This window comes from the organism of the source record quoted next, unplaced genomic scaffold (assembly GCF_019419815.1).
Source record: "Pyrus x bretschneideri cultivar Hongxiangsu unplaced genomic scaffold, Pyrus_bretschneideri_v1 Contig9, whole genome shotgun sequence".
In the NCBI taxonomy this organism is placed as follows: domain Eukaryota; kingdom Viridiplantae; phylum Streptophyta; class Magnoliopsida; order Rosales; family Rosaceae; genus Pyrus; species Pyrus x bretschneideri.
The window spans coordinates 1,646,960-1,664,095 of NW_025999831.1; the positions used below are offsets into that span (position 1 = coordinate 1,646,960).

The 17,136-nt window shown below is 37.6% G+C and overlaps 2 protein-coding genes and 1 pseudogene across 2 annotated transcripts; 1 reads left to right on the forward strand and 2 right to left on the reverse strand.

Moving 5' to 3' along the window:
• Nucleotides 1-8,690: 8,690 nt before the first annotated feature.
• Nucleotides 8,691-9,222, forward strand: LOC103956450 (annotated as a pseudogene).
• A 559-nt stretch (nt 9,223-9,781) lies between these two features.
• Nucleotides 9,782-11,203, reverse strand: LOC108868631 (A-kinase anchor protein 13-like). Its single transcript, XM_018652192.2, has 2 exons — nt 10,978-11,203; nt 9,782-10,219 (listed from the first exon to the last, which is right to left on the reverse strand). The coding sequence occupies exons 1-2, from the start codon at nt 11,092-11,094 to the stop codon at nt 10,049-10,051; spliced, it is 288 nt and encodes a 95-aa protein (XP_018507708.1). The 5' UTR covers nt 11,095-11,203; the 3' UTR covers nt 9,782-10,048.
• A 1,027-nt stretch (nt 11,204-12,230) lies between these two features.
• Nucleotides 12,231-17,117, reverse strand: LOC103966414 (signal recognition particle 54 kDa protein, chloroplastic). The gene is made up of 14 exons (XM_009379580.3): nt 16,870-17,117; nt 16,605-16,740; nt 15,839-16,008; nt 15,448-15,600; nt 15,247-15,324; nt 15,009-15,134; nt 14,787-14,889; nt 14,185-14,285; nt 13,679-13,816; nt 13,454-13,597; nt 13,209-13,284; nt 13,014-13,099; nt 12,740-12,865; nt 12,231-12,557 (listed from the first exon to the last, which is right to left on the reverse strand). Exons 1-14 carry the CDS (start codon nt 17,053-17,055, stop codon nt 12,453-12,455), a joined length of 1,728 nt encoding a protein of 575 aa, XP_009377855.1. The 5' UTR covers nt 17,056-17,117; the 3' UTR covers nt 12,231-12,452.
• Between the last annotated feature and the right edge of the window lie 19 nt (nt 17,118-17,136).

Here is a 17,136-nt window from a genome sequence, read left to right on the forward strand (position 1 = left end):
TGTCTTCTATTTTGTAGTTTATGATAAAATTATATATATTTTAAGTATAAGCAACCACTTATTTACACGAAATATAATAGATTTACTTAAATTCACCTAGTTCGCCTAGGCCTCGCCTAGCCGTATAGGCGCTAGGCCCCAGCCCGCCGCCCGACTAGTGCCTATCGTCTTTTAGAATCTTGAGAAATAACAGATGATCTGGTACAACATGATAAAACAAAGCATGTGGAGGTTGATAACACTTTGTTAAGGAGAATCTCCAAGGGAATATTTTGTCTATACTGTTTGTGAATTCAGAGAAGCAACTGACTGATGTTCTTACTCATAGAGTATTTAGTGAAGTGTTTCAGGACTCACTTATCAAGTTGGGCATGTGCGATATCTACGAGCCAACTTGAGAGGGAGTGTTGAATTTACTATAAAGATTATAGGAGTCTTATATTTGGTAGGATTAAGATTTAGTGTCCCTATCTTTTGCAGATTACCTTTCTTGTAATGCAGATTACTTTCCTTGTAGAATAGGCATGTGTGCCTATATATTGTAAACTCTAGATGATGAATAAAGTAACGAAGTATTCAACGCATTTCTTAGGTTTCACCCCCATACTTCAAGAAAACAATAAAGGAAACAACGACAACCATGCATAAAAAACAACGTGATGAGAGAGATGACATAAATATGTTGTAGGTACGTTTCACGCCCACACTTCAAGAAAACAGTAAAATGAAATCAGAACCACACACAAAAACTAAATGTCTATTCTCGTGATGAGATAGGGGTGGCGTAATCGGTTTAGGTACGTTTCACTCCCACAGTTCGAGAAAATAGTGAAGGAAACAAAGAGAAACACGCATAAAAAGCAGTGCAAATACACGTGATGTGAGAGGGGTGACGTGAATTGGTTGCTAGTAAGTTTCACTCCCACACTTCGAGAAAAGAGTAACACTATGTTTGAATGAGGGAATTAAACTTAGAATTTTGACAAAAGTCAGAATTTATAAATTGACATGCATCAATTTTCTTGTTTGGATTCATAAATATAGAATTTTAGAATTTTAGCGTGGAAAAAAAAAACTTGGGATTTGGAACCTCCAATTCCCAAGTTTAAATTCCACATAAAGAGGTATCATTTTTCAATTTCTATGAGTGAGAGTTTAAAAATAACAAATACCATATTAAATTACATTGCCAAACAAGAAAATTCACAAATTCTAAAAAATAAAATTTCATTATTTTAAAATTTATTAGTAATCTTAAATTTCCTCATCTAAACAGAGTGTAAGAGAAACATGGAGAACCACGCACAAAAAGTCAGTGAAAATACACTTGATGAGAGGGTGACGTAAATCAGTTGTAGGTACGTTTCTTTCCCACGCTTCAAGAAATCAAGAAACAATAAGAAGGCACTGAAACCAGGTGCTAATACATGTTATGGGAGAGGAGTGACATAAATCGATTGCAGATGCTTTTCTCTCACATATACAAACACCGATCTCGAGTCAAGAACTCTAAACCAACAAAAAATTAGGGTTCTCTGTGCTTTTCTTTGAATCAGTCAATTCGATCCAAAATCTGGAAGACCAAGGAATATAGGATCCAATGAGTGCACATCCCCCTACTAGAGTATGCGTAGCTAAAGGTGGTAAGTTCTAGTATCAAGAGTACTACTCTGGTGTAGAAATGATTTGCATGCACACATTTTTTTCCTTTAGCGCACACCTATTTATTTATTTCCTCAATTATCCTTTTATTTGTTCAATCCAAAGGCCATAAATAAACAGGGATTTGCATAAAACTCACTTACGTTTTGGGTTTGTGTATAAATGAATATATATATATATATATATATATAATTGATGCTTTAGCTTTGTTTAATTCCTCTTTCCTTGTAGGCTCTTGTACTATAAATTGGAAACCAATTCCGATTCCGTACAAGTAAGACGCAAAAACACACTAGGTCTTGCTATGGAACATAAGCATAAGTTAGTGGCTACAGCAAGTTCTCGAGGTCAACGAGTTTGTGCGATTGAGAGTAAAATGATCGACAGATTGAGTAATCTTCCAGATGAAATTGCCCAGCACATTTTTTCCTTCCTTGATTTGAAAGACATGGCACGACTCGGATGCATGTCCAAAAGATACAGAAAATTTCATCTGTCATCTCCGTCGTTGGAAATTAATATTAATGAAATCCCTAACCAGAAGATGAAGAAATGCTCCTGCAATATGCGGTTACAGTTGATATATTCCTTGGATAGGTATTTATTTCGTCGTGGAGATAATAAGATAAAACGCTTTCATATTCGTTGGGTTACTCACAACCGCTTCACTAAAGACTGTGCATGTGATGAGAGATTCCGTATCATAGCGTGGGTCTACAATGCAATAAGGTGTAATGTTGAAGAACTTGATCTTGATGTTTCACTACCCAGGGAGACACCTTTAGCATTATCATCTTTCATGTTTCTTTGTAAATCTTTGACGTCTCTATCAGTGAGCATGAAGTGTGTTCTTAAAGGGCCTCCCCTTGATTCGTCCTCTAACCTGAAATACCTGAGTCTGAGAGAAGTCTGTATCGTGGACGAGAAGTTTTTCACATGGATCACATGTTGCTGCAAATGCATTAAGGAATTCCGTCTTCAAGATATTTACGGGGTAGCAAATATCACCATCGAAAGCTCTTCTCTGGAATCATTTGTTTTTGAGTGTCCCGGTTTGAGTGCTGGCTGCAATCTCAACATATCAGGACAGAAACTTGAATGCTTACACATCCGTTGGGGAAATCTCTTCTTTGACCAAAAATCGTCGCTAAATATTTCTGCTCCAAATCTTAAATCTTTAACTTGGTGGGGGACTATGTTTTCTCACCAAAATCTTGGGAAGTTGATGTGTTTAGAGAAAGCTGAGCTTTCTTTACAGCCTGAATCTGGAATAGATTTCGGCATCATACATAAGGTTCTTCACAGCATGCGTGGCGTTAAAGTTCTCATTCTACACAAAAAGATCACCATGGTGAAGACACAACACCCTTCAAACTTATGATTTATTTGTTTTCTATTTTTGCAAAAACTAGATAACTGTTTCTTACATAATTTTGGGTTCTCTTCATTCTTTCTGTTTGGTTTTTGCCTTTATAACATTGCAGGCACTGTTAAAGGAAGGTTCCATAGCACTAGCAGCACTATTTGGTAGCGAAATTCGTTATCTGCAAATGCATATAGAGTGCTTGTTCGATAATCTGGTTCCGGCAATGGTCTCTCTTTTAAGTGGAATGCCTAAACTGAACACTTTGTACCTGAAGACTGACCAATTCTCCTTCTCCCCTGAATATAAAGTAAGTCATAGGTCCGCACTCTCAATGCATTTTTCCATCTATGTTTTCTTAATTTTCAACAACTTTTTAGCTGATGTTTTTGTCACGCGCTGTGTTGCCTTTTTCAGTCATCTGGGTTTGATATGGCATACTGGAAATCGCAAAACCTTGCTTTTATTAATCAGGTTAAGGTGGTGTCCATTGAGCTTTGCAATGGGTCCAATGGATTAGAGCTAGCAAGGTATATCCTCGAGCATGCTCAGAACTTGAAGAAACTGGAAATCATTCATTCCGCTGAGCAATCTAATGCTATAAGGGAGTTAAATGAAAGCAAGAGGGTTTCCAACGCCGCATTTGTCTTTGAGGAAGATCGACAAAGAGGGACAAGAAAACAAGGTACCCCTGCATTTTGGTCGTTTGCCCAAATGCTGCGGGGCCCTTGTTCTATTGACTCGATTCGTCAATGAATATTGAAGGACATTGTAATCCTTAAATCTGTTTTGTGTACTGTGTATATTTAACTGAACTGAACTAGTAGTTTTGGGTAAAATGTGTTGTGTGTTCATTTGCTAGTTTTGTTGTTTGATAATTTGCGTTTGATAAAATGATTTGAGGCATTTTAAGATTGATTCTTGCTCTTCCTAAATAAATAAATAGGAAATATTTTTGCTCAGCACCCTCAAGTGATGGTGATACTTATCAATCAATTTATTACCGTCGGATGAATTTAAATTTCAAGATTTATATATTAGATAAACATAAATATTAAAATTTAAAATTTTCAAATAGTAATTATTAGGGCCAAAAAATCTCACATGAAAGCCCAAACTCTGTGTGCGTGTTTTTGAACTTTCAAATGATTTTCTTCTTGTGTTCTTGCCTTTATCGATTATCTTAAGGATGTGACCATAGAGCTTTCTGGTGGATCTAATGGATTTGAGTTAGCACGGTATATGCTGAAGTATGCTCAGAATTTGGAGAAAATGGTTGTAGTTTATTTTCCTCGGCAATCTAAGGCTACAAGGAAATTGAAAAAGGCCGTGACTGCTCAGGACTTGGAGAAACAGTGATTGTTCGTTCGTCCGAAATATCTAATTTTATAAGGAAGCTAAATGAAATCAAGAGCATTTCCAATGCTGCAGTTGTCTTTCAGGAAGATTAAGAAAGAGGGACAAGAAAACAAGGGCCGCCCCTCCCCACCTGGCCGCTTGGTTGTGGCTCGATCTATTCATCATTGAATTTTGATGAACGTTGTAATCCTTGATTTGTTTTTCTTGTTCTAATTAATTATATACTAGGATTTTCTTGACTTGCTTGTTTTGTTTGAGTTGTATAATTTTCAACTTTTGACATGTTTGATAATCGTAGGGCTTATGTGTTTTGATGAAATGATTTTAGATGTATCGTAGACCTCGAGCATGCTCAGGAGTCGCTACTTGGGGAAAATAGAGATTGTTCGTTCGCCCCAGCAATGCAATGGTATAAGGTATTTAAATGAAAGAAAGAGCGATTCCAGTGATGCAGTTGTTTTGGTCAATTGCTCAATGCTGAATGGAACTTGTTCTGTCAGACTGTTCATCATTGAAGTTTGATGAACATTGTATCCTTGATTAAAAAAAAAAAATTCCAAGATACAAATAGTTTTCCTTCTTTAATTTTCTTTAGAAGTGCCCCCAGCACTACATTTTAGTGGTAGTTCTCTTTTGTTTATAAAGTGAGAGATCTCAAATTTGTCTTGGAGGATGAATTTGGTACCTAATTATTATGGTTAACTCATGTTGTGGCTTAATATTTCCTGCGGGGGTGGAAATGAATCTCAAATTGTTTTTCACAAGGTATATCAGGCAACATTTTGAGAGTAGTGTTGATTGGCCACTTGCCATAAACAAGGGTAGGCACGGTTTGGTTCAGTGCGGTTTTAGGTAAAATTGAAACCTAATTTTTTTGCGGTTTGGTTTGGTGTGGTTTCGAAGCTTGAACCGAAATGTAACCAAACCATTTAGGTGTGATTTGATTCGGTTTCAAACATTTTTGGTTTCAATTTCAAACAATACAAACAAGGTATAGTTAGGTGTTACGAATTGTGTTACTCTGCGTACTGGACGCCGAGTGATTTTATGATTGGATACTCGCAAGTAAGTTTCAGGGTTCGGCATTCCAATGGCCGAACTACATTTACCATCAAGACGTACATCACATTTGAGTACCTGTGCCCATATAGTTTGGTCTCGATTCGACGTGCTTATACTCTTACGAATAGAATCACAGTGACCGAATCGGGCTCCGACGATTTGTGAACTCCGCAGAATTAGTAGCCTTGTCTTCAGGCTATAGAACCCAGAGACCGAGAGTGTTCCTTCCTCGGTCGCAATCGCAAGATAGAGAAGTCAACGACGCGCTCAACGCGACATCAACGAATTTTACTCCTCGGCCAAGCTCGGCCGACGAGTTGGCACGCCCTGCATTCAACCGAAGGACGTAGTTAGCTTATTGGTTACTCGGCCTACGCGCCACGTAGGTTTTGTAATTTTTAGAGTCAACAGATTCATATAGCTGACCCCACTTATTGAGAAAAGACTTTGTTGTTGTTGTTGTTGTTGTGGACGTGTATGCCAAGGAAGCGATGTAATCCACTAGAGACGTGACTAAGAAGTAAGTCTCCTATCCAACTTTATCGGATTATGATTCCTAGTTTGTTTTTTCGTCAAAGGATTCCTAGTTCAACCCTGAAAAACCCTAAAAATTGATGTCGGCTTTATATATGCACAGACGTGTGTGGGTATATGTCCATGCCATATGCAGGATCTGTTGCAAAGCTCTTTCAATCTCTTATCATCAAAACAATGAGTATTGATGATGGTCTGTTGACTGAAATCCTTTGTCGACTTCCTTGCGAATCCGTTACTAGATTCAAGTCCGTGTCGAAGCGTTGGCTCGCTCTTATCTCTGATCCTTCTTTTGTTAATCTGACAAGAGATACTTTGTTTTACCACTCCAAATTTGAAGACGAAAGGGAAAGTTTTACCATGTCTGTGGAGCCTTCCGGTTGTGGAGCCAATAAGAATTAATAACGGAGGTCCGATTGTGGTAGGGAACACATAATGACTTTTTTGTGTTGTGCAACCAGATACTGTCAACGCGAGTACTACCTCTGCAATCCACACACAAAGCGATGGGTTGGTCTTCCTCCAGCACCTCAATGCCGCGGCCTTGGACAAGTAGGATTCTTGTGTGATGCTTACTATAGGTATGTTGTTGAGAAAATTACACACACTTACGACCCCGGCCACTTCAAGGTGGAGATATTCTCTTCTGAAACTGGTGAATGGAGAAAGTCAGTTTTATCGTACTCGGAAACTAAAGATTATGGAAGGTATTGGTTTCATGGACGCTTAGTTACTTACAAAGGAATGTTGTATTGGTCTGGTTTTCATGGATTGGTTGTTCGGATGGATCCGTTCAACAAGAACAGTACTTGTACTGGTGTTGATGATATCACTACTGATAATTTTCATTTCACTGAATTTGGTAAGTGTGTAGATGATCGAATTAACAATAGAGACTACAGCTTAGGCATTATTATTAGAGACTACCACTTAGGCGGGTGGCAAGGGCGTCTGCGGATGTGCGAGCTGTTTGTTCCTTATTGCTGTCCAACAAAATATATTCTGTGTATTTGGGAGTTGAAAGAAGAAGAGACAGCTGCTCACGGCAGAGATAAATGGTGTTTGATAGAGAGTGCTTCTACGGACCAAATGGTTTCAGAAGATCCACTGATTGCTAACCAACGCGTAAGAATATATGAGGAATTGTGAGTTTATTACAGTGCTAGGTTTAGACCGAAATAATGAGGAAATCGTGTACCTAGATATGCTACATCATATTGTGACCTGCAACATCCGCACAAGAACATTAAAGATGGGAAGAAAGGGTTGTACGAAGAGTGATCTATCTGCTGCTTCTTGTTCTTGGTTTGACTCATATGAGATAGACATCTTTACTTTGGAGTTCCCATGTTGGCCAACACACCACTTCATAATTTACCATGAAATTGTATTTTGAGCTAGTTTATTTGATTTGTTCTAAAGTATTTTCGGGTCATAAAGAATGAAATATTTATTTATTTATGGTAAAAATATGTGTTCAATGAAATATTTAATAGCGTTACATAATAGTGAAATCAATATAATCATCTTCTATTGTTGAAATTACAAATCTTAAATTTAAACACTATAATAATGATAACTAACATGGAGGGCATTATTGCCATTTGAGGGTGATAAGAAAAAATGCACAATGGAGTTAATCATATTAGGATAAGGAATTTACCTACTATGCTACTTTAAATAAAGACACAATAGAGTGAGCAATATCACCTCAAAATTCACCCAATTCTTTCTACACTTTGCCGCACCCTCTCTACAACACATTATCGGCATCCTTTTGTCCATCTTCAGTCAAGGGACCATTACGATTTAATCATTCTTTTTTATGAAAAACATTATTTATTGAATTAATATACTTATATTAATTCAATTTAATTTTTTTTTTATGTTGAACGTGATACAAAGCACTAGGGATGAAATTTCAATGTTAAAAGTCAAATATGTTGGGCTTATGTGCTGAGACACAAGTATGATGCGTTTGTTGTGTTCAAGAAGTTCAAGCAAATGGTTGAGAAACAAAGTGGTTTTGAGATTTATAAAAATAAAAAATAAAAAAAAACAAACTGAGAAGTGAGGTGACAGAGGTGAGAGAATATACTTCACTGGAATTTGACTTCATTTCTTAATTTATTGGTTTTGATTCAGTGTATGCATTTCTCTAAATTCAATTTGTGTTTTTTTACTGTTTTGAGTATTTGTTACAATTTCAGTTGGTAATTTGAAACCAGCATCTCTTACAATTGCAAAAAATACACAAAACTGGAACACAAGGGAAAGATAAAGATAGATATGTTCTAAAGTATTTTTGGGATATAGAATGAAATATTTGATCTACTTTGGGTAAAGATAGATATGGAATGAAATATATAGTACCATTACATAACGGTGTATCTAATAATAGAATTTCCACTAAAATAATAGATGGATACTATATATGCTTATGCAATGTACAATTAGCTTATAAATTATTGTTACTAAAATCTTTGGCAATGTGGTGAACACTTGCAAACTTGAATTGTTTCTTGGGCTTTTCATACAATTTTTATGAGATGTCACCTCATTAAAAAAGAAAAATAGAGTTTTTGAGTGAGAATCAAAGTAACATGTTGGCATGTGTTCGTTGAAATTCACCAACTGGGTCTCTCTCTTCTTTCTGGGTTTTGCTTTCTTCCGCTACTTTTACACTTCCCAATTCTCTTCTCCTCGAATTATGGCTGAAGAAAGTTCCAAATCATTCACTGTCAAGGATATTCATGGTAACGACGTAAATCTGAGTGAATACAGTGGGAAGGTGGTTGTTATAGCGAATGTTGCTTCAAAATATTTAACACAATCAAACTTCAAGGAATTAAGTGTTTCGTATGGAAAGTACAAAAACAAAGATTTTCAGATTTTGGCGTTTCCTTGCAACCAGTTTGCAGGACAAGAGCCAGGAAACAATGAGGAGATTTAAAGCTGAATTTCCACTCTTTGACAAGATTGAGGTGAATGGGAAGAACGAGGTACCCCTTTACAGACTCTTAAAGGGGCAGCAAGGTGGGATATTTGGGAGTGGCATCCAATGGAACTTTAATAAGTTTTTGGGTAACAAAGAAGGGAAGGTTGTGTAGAGATATGGTCCTGTGACATTACCTATTAAAAGAGAGAAAGACGTCAAGAATTTGTTCGAATCTTCTTCAGTATCAAGGACAGCAGGAAGTGTATGGTTTGGCATCCAGAAAATAAAACGTGTTTGCAGATGAAGAAAATTATCAGAGCATAAAAGATCGATGTGTAAAGTTTGATTAGACTACAAACAACCTATATATCTTCATTTTTAGTGTTATGAATGCGTAGATGGATACTTGTTCAAGGTGTCTCTACCATACGAACATCGATATTCTAGCATCAAATAATCAAAACAGCCTATGATTTACATTAAAATAAATATAAAACATAAAAACTAACAAACATGTACTATATACTTGTTTATGGCAACTTATATGAATTTATTACTAAATTGTATGTGAGCAGTCATATGTTCGTCTTAGCTAAATAACCATGAAGTATACCCAATTATGACCGACTGATTGCATGGTGTATTCCAAATTGTCTTAGCTAAATAACATGAAGTATACCTAATTATGACCAACTTATTGCATGGTGTATTCCAAATCCAACTCTCAATATCGCTTTATCGAGCTCAAGTCTGCAAAACTGCGACGGCGCGTTTCAAGCGCCTCCCCCAAACTCTTTTGCTAGTGCATTAGTTCTCCATGCAACTCCTCCCCCAGCCATATTTGAACTGAATTTTATTCAATATTCTTGGGAAAACAACAAAAGGAACATTGTAATAGATTGCATATGTTTCCTTACACAATTTCATAATGTATATATATAGTTGACACTTGACAGAGAATTACCAAATTAATCTACGTCAAATTAACTGAAAGTACATACGCAGGGTGTCCAAATGGATATCATGCATGTTCATTTCAAAATAACAACGGTAGAAGAAAGAGAAGCAAATGGAGGGAAGAAGGATGCAAAATTTTGCCATATTGCTTCTATTTGGTTCGGCGTCGAAGTTCACTTCTCTCTCAATTTCTTGGTTAGGGCAAATATCGCGCCAACTACAGCCACGACCACCGCTGAGATAATAATGCTTTTCTTGAGCGTCTGCGCTGCATCTTTCTTCTCCTTCTCCCTCTCCTTCTCCTTCTCCTTCTGCTGCTTTCTCTCTTCAGCCTCTAATTTGTCCTTGAAAATAAACAGCGCAACATTATTAGCAAGACTGCACTGCATACAGAAGAGAGGCACAAAAAGAATACCAAGATTTCCAGACTTTTTTTTTACGAAACTTTGTTGGTAAAAGTGTTCGTGTTAGCTAGAAATAAGCTGTTAAAGGGTTATGAGGTTCACTAATAGCTTCACATGTAAGTGTCAATGGCTGTCTAGCATGGTATTAGAGATTTGGTTACTTAAGATAGTGGGACCAACCTTCAAACCCATCGCGTACTTATCACTTTTCGACAAAACGATTTTCACATTCCACTTTGTAAACTTGCATTCCTCCACTTATTTTCATGCTTTTCTTTTACAAAAGAAAAACAAGATACATTCAAAAACTACATCTAACCAAATACAATCAGAGGACTGATGACCCCAAAATTGGCTAAAGCAATAACCGCGAAGTGCACTTTTGTATTCAATTAGCAATAGCATCACAGTAAGGTGAGGAGTGCAAGCCGACAAAATATGATTGCGGAAATCACTATTTATCCAATATGATTGTATAAACACAACGCTAATAAGATTGATTACAAACTTTTAATTAAAAAAAAAAAAAAAAAACTACGGAAACCAAAAGAAATAAACAATAAGCGGGATATATATAAACCACATTTTGTCCTCCCTCAATTAAGTCCTAGTATTCTCGAGTTCTATGTTTTATTAAAAGTTTGTGGTTCCGTACGAGTATTTGAGAATACAAAAATTTGAGCGTTGTAAAAAATCACCTTGATTTCCTTGGAGGTAGTTACTAGAGACGATCCACTGTCTTCCTCAAAGTTCTTGTTAGTTCCTGGATTCAATTCTGCATCCACATTAGCTGCTGGAAATGTCGAATCCGCCATTTTCTTTGCAATTTCTTTCTTCCTGTGTGTTCTTTCTTTCTTTCTTTCTTTCTTTCTTTCTTTCTTTCTTTCTTTCTTTCTTTCTTTCTTTCTTTCTACGGCGGTACGAAGGGAAGGGAGCAGAGACTAGAGAGATATCAGAAGCAGAAAGAGAGAGAAGATGTGAGGCAGAGACACGTGTCAGTAGCTTTTTTCTTGGAACACACGTGTTGATCTCTTAGGTTGAGGTGCAACGGTTTGTCATGTTTTTCTGATTCTTTTAACTTTAACTAGCGTACTTTCTTGTTTTGTCGTAAACCATCCTACAAATCCACCCGTGACTCGTTCTAGGCCTATCCGCATTTGGAGGGTGAAGGGACGAGAGATTGTTGGGTAGAGGAAAGCCCCTGCTCACTAGTCATCCAAGACAAATAAATTCAGACATTTGGTTCCTCTTGTGTTCATCTAGAGCCAATGAGTAATCTTAGCCATTGAACAAGGATTCAACTACTGAGATTCTAGAACATGACATGAGCCGATTTATTCTTAGAAAACCCCACAATTTAGGTTTTTGAATGGAAAAAGGGTTCTGTCCGGATCCACTTTAGGATCCTCACATCTTAGCTATTCATTGTCCATCGTACGGTTAGTTTTCGTCAAATACTATTTGTATTTAATTTTAAATAAAAAAAAGTCAAATGATTTATGATCGCACGATGTACGATAAATGGCTAAAATGTGAGAATCCTAAAGTGAAGAGGATCCTCTTTCCATTCAAAAACCTAAGTTATGGAGTTTTCTAAGAATAAATCGGCTCATGTCATTTTCTAGAATCTCAGTCGTTGAATCCTTGTTCAATGGCTAAAATTTTTGAACCATAATGACCGATTCATTCTAGAATTTAGCTAAATTGTTACTTGTAACTAATTTTTTCCAACATTTTATCACTTTGATATGAATTGAACAATAAATGGGGCTTTTTATATCACTACAACTATAAGGAGACGATATGTAAAATCAATTATTTAAGATTTAGATATTTGCTACCGGAATTGCCCAGGCAAGTGGGCGAAATCTGACTGTTGATGCATTGTGGACTCCACTAACATCATCGATATCAATGGTCATGAATCGCACACGGACGTGGACGAGTGACGTCATAAAGAGTGTTGTAACGCAACATGCAAGAATTTCCCATTAATACAAAAAACAGATCGCGTACAAAAAAAGTGAATATACAATGAGCTTGATACATGGCCTACAGCAATCATGGAGAATATGTAATATGCTTGTGGAGTTGTACGCAAACATATCTCTGAGAGTGTAAAATACTGAGAACACGAATCTCATTGACATGAACTCCCGCTAGCTATGCTCCTTCAGTTTCCCCCTCCGAAACCACGAGGACCGGGCCGAGATGCCGAGCCAACAAACTGCCTCCTTGAATCAGATCGTCGCTTCCGTCTTGCAGTGCCAGGAGGAGCCTGAAAAAGGAGGAATCCCAAACCGTAAAAGATGTATCCACCATGCAACAACTGTCTATGATTAATGAATAAAAGCTGCTAAGTGCGCACGGCAAAACTAGATGGCGGAGACATTTTATACAGTTCGTTAGCATGGCATATAAACTACCGAGAGCGAACAAAAGTAATGGAAAGTGAAGCACCTTTTGTTCAGTTTTGAGAGATTCTTCAAGATTGTTCAGCGCAGGAATAGAGCCGCCTTCCATTACACCCATTAGATTCTTCATACGAACTCGCATTTGGAAGAGTTGAGCAACAAGTTGGCTCACCTGATATTGACATCATTAAGAACATTGCAGTTATATGTAGAAGCAGCAGCTGATTGTGAAAATCAAATATACATTCAACATCCGCAAGCCCTTTTTACGGGGAAGCTGATATGAGGACACTTAAACTGTAGGTAGCCATTGCACAGACCTGCTGCTCTGTTTTCCCGGACTCTTGAGCAACTCTTTTTCTCCTGGTTGAAGATTCTGCCAACAACTCTGGCTTCTCCTTTTCCTCTGTAATCAAAGATGAGAATCAGAAAGCCATATATAACCCGCAGCGCACCATGAAGCGGCAGTATTTTCATTAAATGGTAGTTTCAATAAATCAAAAGGAATAAGATACCGGGGGTCATCACTTCAATCATTGCTTCCATTATCTTCAAACTCTTCTCTGCTTCTCGAATTTGTGCAGGAGTAACCTGTTCAGTCAGGCAAATTGGAAAGTTCTAAGAATTAAATACAACCAAAATAAGGAACCCGCTGGATCTCAGCAACTATCAAATTTCAGGTCATAAGTGTATGTGTACCGAATCAAATACAACCTCCTAAAAGTAAATACACAGAATGGAACCAAACAGGCTTTCATACCTTGCCCATGCCAGGGATCATTCCAAGAACACGAGTCATGGAACCCATGCGTGCAACAGCACGAGTTTGTTTTAGGAAATCGTTGAAATCAAACTTTGCACTCATTATCTTCTTTTGCAAGTCTTCAGCATCTTCTTGTTTCATCTATATTGACAACTCAATTAGAAATAAATATTCAGGGAATCTGGTTGTGGAATTTACAGAGAGGATTAAAACCCCACTCACAACTTCTTGCGCCTTTTCCACAAATGAGAGAACATCTCCCATTCCTAATATGCGTCCCGCCATACGGTCTGGATAAAAAGGTTCAAGGTCCTCCATCCTCTCTCCTCGCCCAACAAGTTTGATTGGCTTTCCTGATACCTGCCATTAACTCATTATTAGGAAGACAATTACAGAAAAGTATTTGAGTAGCTTAACTATTTTAGCGAGAAGAGATGCTTCAAAACGCAACTACGTCATCTGAATGCTATAGAGAAATGCAAACATGAATAATATTGAATACTATTGAAAACAAAATTCTTGATAAATTATACAAACTTCAATATCATAAGTGATTCTTCCTCTACAAAGAGTTAATTATCTATTCCCTTGAGGTTTTCAAATCATGGTTTCTACCATACACGTTTATTTTTATCTTCGCACTCACTTGAAATTTAATGATGAATAATAAATGGGGCAGAACAAATGAGATTACTATGACAAAACAAGTAAGGCAACAAGAAGCAAACCTCTTTAACACTCAAAGCTGCTCCACCTCTAGAATCCCCATCTAGCTTTGTTAAAATAGCTCCAGTAATCCCAATCTCTACGTTGAATGTTGTGACTAAAGCTGCAAACTCAAAGAACATTGTCAGCTTACTTCTACAAGTATTCATAATTTGGTTTGTGGCATGGTAACATTACATTTTTGAAACAATGATCACTTGAATTGCGTCAATGTGTATTCACACACTAAGAACATCCAATGACATGCAAATTGATGACATATGACACAAATTAACAATTGAGTCTACGAATCTCATAATTCAGTTCAGATGGTATGAATTTGGTTTTTTATCTCGAACATTAAGTAGAGCAACCAATTTCCTAACTCTTATGTGTACATGAAATTGCAGATAGATCATATTTCTTTTCCTAAGTGGGTACAGAGATATGATCCACAAAAACTACCAAAACAAAGATTACAGTAAAAAACCATGCTTGTTTTGCTTCTCTGTCTAGTTTTGCAGCAATAACCGAAGAAAGGGAAAGAAAATAGAATCTGTATATTTGGGTGATTAAACTTGAAAATACATCAAAAAATTGAACTATCAGCCTGAAATCTGAATACCTGCAGCTTCTTGGCCAGTCATTGCATCCACAACAAGCAAAACTTCTGTGGGATTCAAAACCCGCTTAACTTCTTTTAGCTCATCCATCATTCCTTTGTCTATCTGATAAACAGAAGAAAACAAAATCATAAAGAAACTCAAGACAAAGTTAATATAACCAGCATACGTTCTCAAAATATCATCACAGAATTACACAAAAATGACATTCGTAAAAGAATTACCTGAAGCCTTCCAGCAGTATCCATTATTACTACATCTATGTTCTTCTTTTTGGCCTCCGCTAAACCTTGCCTAGCTATTTCTGAAGGTTTAGTGTCAGTCCCTGCTGTATATACAGGCACTTTTACCTGTTTCAAGCTTCAACTTTCACGTAAGAATGAACGCAGACCAAAAACTTAGAACATAAGAGTCGCTGGAAATTTAAAGTCGTTCACTTTATTGGCAATGCAAACCGCATACCTGTTCACCTAAAATTACAAGTTGGTCAATAGCAGCAGGTCTGTATACATCACCAGCAACAAGCATAGAAGTCTTCCCCTGTGAGTGGTGTATGTCAAGGGGTCAGAAAACGGAAAAAAAGAAAAGCCAAAAAGTAAATTTTGCATAGCTCCAATGCATATAATAATGGTATGGAAGAGGGATATGCTCGTGGAAATGCACCAGTTTCTTAAGGTAATTAGCCAATTTTGCGCATACAGTCGTCTTCCCAACTCCTTGTAAGCCAGCCAATAAAATAACAGTGGGACCAGATTTTGCAAAGGTAAGTTCAGACACCTCTCCACCCATCAGTTTCACTAGCTCGTCATTCACAATCTGAAAGAAGCCACAATTGACTATCATAATTCATTAGGAATCGATGCTTAAAATAGACTACCTAGCTTTTCCTTGAAAAGCAAGAGAATCCTGTATCGTTATACTGAAGAAAGTTGAGATTCCACCATAAAACCAATTGGCAATAGGGGGAGTAGCCCAACCTCTTATAAGCCCATGCAAGGTCCCCCCTCCCATCAATGTGGGACTCACTCTCAACATATACAGCGTGTGAAGTTACCTTGACCAATTGCTGATCCGGCTTCACTCCTCGAATAACTCCAACACCAACAGCCTGGTCACTGACAGCTTGCACAAACCTTCTTACAACAGGAAGGCTCACATCAGCTTCCAAAAGAGCCCTCCTTATATCTCTCATAGGCTCCGCTATGTTCTCCTTAGTCAAAACCTCTGCAGTACAAAAGCCAAGTGATCAGTGCGATCATGCTATGGAATTTTAAAGGGTTTTTTACATAGAAGCCCTTGATAAAATTAGACTTTAGAGAAAAACACTTCAAGGCCAATACTTTAGAAAGTAAAAATAAATCATGCCGACTCTTCAATTCGAGAAGCGCACCAATGAAATTTGTCCACCACTAAGAATCAATTAGAAAATGAAAAGTGACTCGTTGAAGGGTTTTTCTCCTCTCCAATTTAACTCTGTAAGGGCTCATTTGGGACTGCTTTTGTAGGAAGCACTTCTTCTCATAAGTGCTTCTTCTAAGGGTGCTTTTATTATAAACATGCAGAAAAACTTCATTATAAATCCAAGTGCTTCCTGGAAAAACATTTGGAACTTGGAAGTGCTTTCAAAGAAGCACATAGCACGTGCTTCTCCAGAAAGCACTTCAACATTCTAGTACCGCTTTTGGCTGTTAAAAAACACTTTTAACCCTTCCGGAAGCAATTCCAAACAAGTGCTTTTTAATAGAACTCACTTGACCCTAGAAAATTTGATTCAAAATTTTAAATCGTAGAAGGAAAAAAGATGTTTAGAAGAAGCAAACCTTCGCCTTTGAGCTTGCTCCAAGCCGATTCGAGCCCACTCGTCAACTGGCCAAACATTTCAGCCCTCACAATCCCCCGCAACTCCTTCCGAGCAATCGTAACTTGATTCGAATTCACCCAACCCCATATCTCCCTCTAACAACAATTCACCAACACAAATTTATCAGCAAAAATAAAAAAAGTACGAAACTTTCAGTGCCGACTTCAAATTCCAAATTATTTTCCTGCGTCTTCTCGGAAACCAAACAAGATTTGAGGACATACAGTGAACAAGTTTCTAGAAGTGAGCCAAGCGGGGTTGCCCGAAGCAGTCCAGGAGGATCCCAGCTTGACCGCCGGACTCCTCGCCGCCGCGTACTTGGAACCGGAGAAGCCTCTGTTGGTGGACACGGAATGCGACGTCGTAGACAAGTGGCGGGAAGCAACGGTCGAGAAATGTACGGCTTCCATCGCCGTTGAGATTTTTCTTTTTCCGGTTTCTCGGGCCAAAGCTGATCACTCTATCCAATCCAAGCCTGTTATCTAGTTCGT